Source organism: Lithobates pipiens, unplaced genomic scaffold (genome assembly GCF_037356315.1).
Source record: "Lithobates pipiens isolate NorthernLeopardFrog02 unplaced genomic scaffold, aLitPip1_a1.2 Scaffold_16, whole genome shotgun sequence".
NCBI classification, from domain to species: domain Eukaryota; kingdom Metazoa; phylum Chordata; class Amphibia; order Anura; family Ranidae; genus Lithobates; species Lithobates pipiens.
In genome coordinates, this window is record NW_027507748.1 from 42,140,660 (window position 1) to 42,146,659 (window position 6,000).

Here is a 6,000-nt window from a genome sequence, read left to right on the forward strand (position 1 = left end):
CAGCGGGCGGCTGGGTTGGGGCCCTTCCGAGCGCTATAAAAAAAAGCTGTAAAGCCATTCAGAGCACTTTAACTGAAAAGCCAATTTACAAATTTATCTATCAGCTACAAAATTGTACCAGGATCAAGGCTTCAGCCATGATCCTGGTATACTGGCTTGCTGCCCAGGTCTTATATACAGTATATATATATATATATATATATATATATATATATATATATATATATATATGTATATATACACTGGGCAACAATAAGTTAAAGTTAACTTTAAAGTTAGGCTTTAATGGGGATGTCCCCATAACAAAGTTATATCAGTAGGTAATGATTGAATGTCAAGAAATACAATATACTTTTCTTTTAATTCTAAGTGTCTATTCTTTCTTTTGTTTAGGTTTTGCAAACCACCTCCAGCCTGAAATCATCACCCTGACTCTCACTCTTGTATTGGCTTTTCTATGGCCTTGGTGGTGATAATCATCATTGTTCACGAAGAGGAAATGCTGCGGAATCACTAATACTAATTACCCAATGAGCTTCCCGTCAGAAACATTTATAGCCTTAGAAAATGCTGCTAGACAGACGAGGTGCTATGGGGCTACCAGAGAATATCGGCAGGAGATGGCCCCAATTCTGCAGATAACAATAACAAATGAGACTATGGTATTTCATTGTGTTTTATTTTAGACCTCCCCAAGAGTGTCATTTATATTGTAGTACATACATTGGGGCGTAGTGGTTTTCGGAAATTTTCTATAATTTGAAAACCAAATGCTATGCACTGGAAATCTGCTTTAAAGGGAAACCTATTTTTTTTTTGTTGATTGCATTTGATTTAAAATGCCTGAAAAATGTAAGTTTATTATACATTTTGTATGTTATTTGCATAAAATCTTTATCTAACTTCTTGCCACCAACGTACCACATATGTGTGGCAGCAAAAGGATGGGCTTCAACGCTCACACGCCACACAAATGGACAGCCAATCTTTCTCAGCACAGTGATCGAGCTATGAAGGACAGCTTTCGGGCCCCACTAACGATTGGTATCCGTCAAGACCGACTCCGAATCATTTGACCACTGTAAAAAGCCAATCACAGTGACCACATGAGCACCGATCCCTCCCATGGGGGGACAAACAGATAGCACACCAACCAGTGCATTATCCCAAGGGTAGTATACATACATTGGGGATATAATAAATAATATAAATAATATATAAAATTATAATATAAAAATATTTTTTTCATCCCTTGCAGATTTTGTAAGTTTGCCCACTTACAAAGAAATGAAGGGTCTATAATTTTTTATCATAGGTGTATTTTAAATGATAGAGACAGAATAGCAACCAAAAATCCAGAAAAAACACATAATACAAATGTTATAAATTGAGTTGCAGTTCAGTAAGTAAAATAAGTATTTGATCCCCTACCAACCATCAATAATTCCGGCTCTCACAGACTGGCTACAGTATGTGCTCAGGCGGTACACAGATTAGTCCTGTCAATTTAAGAAGTTGCTCCTAACGACAACTCGTTATGTGAATAAAAGACACAGAAGGCACAGAATCTCTTTCTTCCATTCAAACATCACGATCATGGGCTAGACCAAAGAGCTGTCAAAGGACATCAGGGACAAGATTGTAGACCTACACAAGGCTGGAATGGGCTACAAGACCATCAGCAAGAAGCTTGGCGAGGACACAAATTTTGGAGCGATTATTCGCAAATGGAAGAAATACAAAATAGCCATCAATCGTCCCATGGAGCTCCATGCAAGATTTGGCCTCATGGGCTAAGGATGATCAGGAGAAAAATGAAAAATCGGCCCAGAACTACAGGAGCTTGTGAATGATCTCAAGGTAATTGGGACCACAATCACCAAACAAACCATTATTAAACAATGCAAGGACCCCCTCCTCAAGAAGGCACATGTACAGGCCCATCTGAAGTTTGCCAATGAACATCTATATGATTCAGAGAACGATTAGGAGAACGTGCTGTGGTCAGATGAGACCAAAATTGAGCTCTTTGGCATTAACTCGTCTTGCTGTGTTTGGAGGAAGAGGATACTAACTATGTACCTAAAGAACACCATCCCTACAGTCAAGAACAGAGGTGGGAACATGATGCTTTGAGGCTGTTTCTCTGTTAAAGGTACAGGAAAACCTTGCCGCATTAAGGGGCCAATAGACGGGGCCATGTATTGTAAAATCTTGGATGAGAACCTTCTTCCCTCAGTCAGAACACTGAAGATGGGTTTTCCAGCATGACAATGACCCAAAACATATCGCCAAGGCAACAAAGGCCCAAGAAGAAGCACATTGAGGACATGGAATGGCCTAGCCAGTCTCCAGACCTTAATCCTATAGAAAGATTAGGGAGGGGGCTGGAACTTCAAGTTGCCAAGCGACAGACAAGAAACCTTAAAAGAGAAGGATGGGTTTGGGGTTTTTTCCATAATCATACTTACCTAAGTGGATGCAGCATGGGTCTGCTGCATCTGTCCCCCGATGCCTCTACACAGAGTGCTCAAACATCAACGATGGCTCGGTTCTCACAAATCCAGAGACAAGAGCTGCTGACTGTCAATAAGCAGTTCTCTGTTTTGCTTCTCCTTGCTCACTGGAGTGCCACGCTGTGGAGGGGCGGGGAGCGGTCGGCTCAGGCTCTCATTGGGGAGCTGAGAGGCTGAGATGGGTGTCAGTCCAGGCACTTGGTGGATCCAAACTCTCATTGTTGCGATGTCCCAGTGCCTGGACAGATTTCTGTGACATCAGCAGAGAGCAAACTTCAGAACGAATTGCACTCCTGTGACCCATAGGAGAAGCCCAGCCAAACAAACTTTGGATTTAGAGAAGATCTGTAAAGAAGAGTGGACCAAAATCCCTCCTAAGATGTGTGAAAACCTGGTCACCAACTACGAGAAATGTCTTGCCTCTGTGCTCGCCAACAAGGGTTTCTCCTCCAAGTGCTAAGTCGTGTTTTGCTTGGGGATCAAATACTTTTACTCACTAAACTGCAACTCAATTTATAATGTTTGTATACGACTGGAGCGACGTCATTTTTGGTCCAGGGTTGAAGTAAACTATTTCTTTTCTTTAAAGCGCAGTTTTAAAGCGTGACATGTTGGGTGTCTATTTACTCGGCATAACGTCATCTTTCACAGTAAAAAAATAAATTATTGTGATCGGCCACCAGCTATCACATGGCACAGGGTGCTGTGATTGCCCCAGGTACCATGTGATAGCTGTGAGACAATCACAGCTCAATATAGGAAACACAGCTTTGTTGCTGCGGCTGGGTACAGGCAACCCCAATCTGCCATGTCCATTGTGGAAGCGCCATGCAATTGTGGATATGCTAAGCGGCATATGGGTATGTCACTTAGCCTGTAGTTGCCATCCACCTGCAGTATGTACTATGGGCAATTGGCAACTGGTTAAATATATTTAACCACCTACGGACAGCCTGCTGTCATTATACGGTGGTACTTTAAAGAGGAATATTGTTGTTATGCCAGCAGCTAGCTGCTATAACCCCAGTATCCTCTTCTTCAGCGGGCAGTCCGTTTTCAGATAAAAGTGGTCTCTGCAGGGGATTCGCTGTGAGATCACTTTTATTGGCAGCGGGATAGGGGCACCCCCCTCCTGCCACGCTCCTGTGCTCTCTGCCGCTTACCCGAGCCGCCAGCAGTGGTGGAGGCGATCTGATCTTATGTCCTCTGTGATATGGAACTGAGTGAGGGGAACATGGCTCCATACCAATGCAGGGCGAAAGTGATGTCAAAACGTCACTTTCGCCTACAGCTCTTAAAGCAAAAAAAAATGTTTTCAAGCGACGATGTTATTATTGCATTTTAGTGTAAATATGAGATGTGAGGTCTTTTTGACCCCCAGATCCCATATTTAAGAGGTCCTGTGATGCTTTGTTTCTATTACAAAAAAAAGGTAAAATAAATCAGAAAAATTTTTTTTTTTTAAACGCGCCCCGTCCCGCCGAGCTCACTTGCAGAAGCGAGCGCCCTTATATGTGAATGGTGTTCAAACCACACATGTGAGCCACGATCGTTAGAGCGAGAGCAATAATTCTAGCTCTAGACCTCCTCTGTATCTCAAAACATGCAACCTCTAGAATTTTTTAAACGTCGTCTAAGGAGATTTTTAAGGGTAAAAGTTTGTTGCCATTCCACGAGCGGGCACAATTTTGAAGCGTGACATGTTGGGTATCAATTTACTCGGTGTAACATTATCTTTCACAATATAAAACAAAATTGGGCTAACTTTACTGTTGTCTTGTTTTTTTAATTCAAAAAAGTGTATTTTTTACCAAAATGGTGCACATGTAAGACCGCTGCGCAAATACGGCATGACAATGTATTGCAATGACCATTTTATTAATTTCTAGCAAAAAAAAAAAAAATTATTTTAACTTGTAAACAGCAAGTTTGAAAAATAGGCCCGGTCCTAAAGCGGTTAATGGCAGGCAATTTTTTTTTTTTAATTGAGCATAGCGTAGAGAGGGATTAGAACACCTGTCAGATATTACTATTTGTCTCCCCGGCAACACCCTCCCGTTTGGGAGAGACTTTTTCTCTGTTTGTCCTGGTGATCATTATCACTGAGAGTGAATGTGAGAGAATTCCAAAATTTGGGGTTATCACCAGAACAGGAATACAGGGAAAATCTTCTAATAGGGACACTAGATTTGGTGACAACCAGGGACCCTCACTTTGGATTAGTTACTTCTCAGTTCCTGTTTTGGCTATCTGGAGTGAAGAGAAAGCTCCATAATGGGACATAAAAATTAGAGGGGTTATAACTCTTCCTTACTCTATCCAAAAAAAAAACATCTTGACTTGTCGCTCATGACAGTTAATTCACAGAGCACTTTGAGTTTTTAAATTGACCACACAGCAGAATGTGTTTACTTTCAGACTCTCTCTCTCAAATTAAACATTCCATTTTTTATTTATTTTTTTCACTTAAAAGTAAATTAAAATGAAATGAAAATAAACTTTAACAGGGTGTTCCTGTCAAACGCAGGTCAGAAAATTGCGTTTGACTTGATCACCTGCCTCTGTTTGGAGAGAGGGATGGGGGTAATCCAGTTCTGTTTTTAGTTTAAGAGATAGAAAAAAAAAAAAACACGTCTGTGATTACACCTGCATACAGCTCACTTATTGCTTGCTACTGGTGGTAAATTTGAACAAATAATATGGAATATTTTTTTTTTCCAATTCTAATTTTATTTTTAATTATTATAAAGTATTACACATGATTAAACAATTTCAAACATATACATTACTTACATACATAGTAATCACAATCATAATAATATGGAATATTTAATATTTAGCTGAAAAACTTTTTTTTTTTTTTTTAATTAGTGCTGAATATAGTACATAATATATATTTGGTGCACACCTAAACATTCCCTTTAAAGTGCATCACTACATGCTGTATTTTCTGCTCACTAAAATTGATTTTGTGTCATGCAATACAATTTATGCTCACAAATCTATTTTCTGCTTACAAAAGAGAAGAGATGGATATGTCCTTTCACAGAATAAATTTGTGTTAAATATGTTCTGTAGAGTTAGTTCCTGCTGCAATGTATTTTCAATTTGGTGTGGAGGTAAACAGGGGAAGCCTAGAGCTCCACCTACTGGCTGGAAATGAGAATTAAAAAAAAAAAAAATCTTCAAATGCAATTTTTCACATTTACCTGAAAAAAAAAATTTTTTTTACAGTTAGGAAATAAAATGTAAAATTGTACCAAACCTCTTTGAATACTTTTTTTAAACACTATACTGAAGTATTTCTTTTCAATAAAAGCTTACCAAAAAAGCATAATTGCTGTTCTTTGATACACACATACATACTGCTGTGGGATAATGAATTGAACTTATAGATTAATCTAAATGAAAATCTGAATCTAATAAAATGCATGGAAGGTGCAATGTCGCATACGCACGATCGGAAATTCAGCCAGCAAAAGAC

At 39.3% G+C, this 6,000-nt stretch overlaps 1 protein-coding gene across 1 annotated transcript in view; it reads left to right on the plus strand.

The window, feature by feature from the left end:
- Window positions 1–5,780, plus strand: part of LOC143981734 (OX-2 membrane glycoprotein-like) — a 60,587-nt gene extending 54,807 nt beyond the window's left edge. The window contains exon 5 of the mRNA XM_077479784.1: window positions 394–5,780. Within this exon, the coding sequence (XP_077335910.1) occupies window positions 394–473 (80 nt within the window). The 3' untranslated portion in view covers window positions 474–5,780. The remainder of the gene's footprint in view (window positions 1–393) is intronic.
- Window positions 5,781–6,000: the final 220 nt, after the last annotated feature.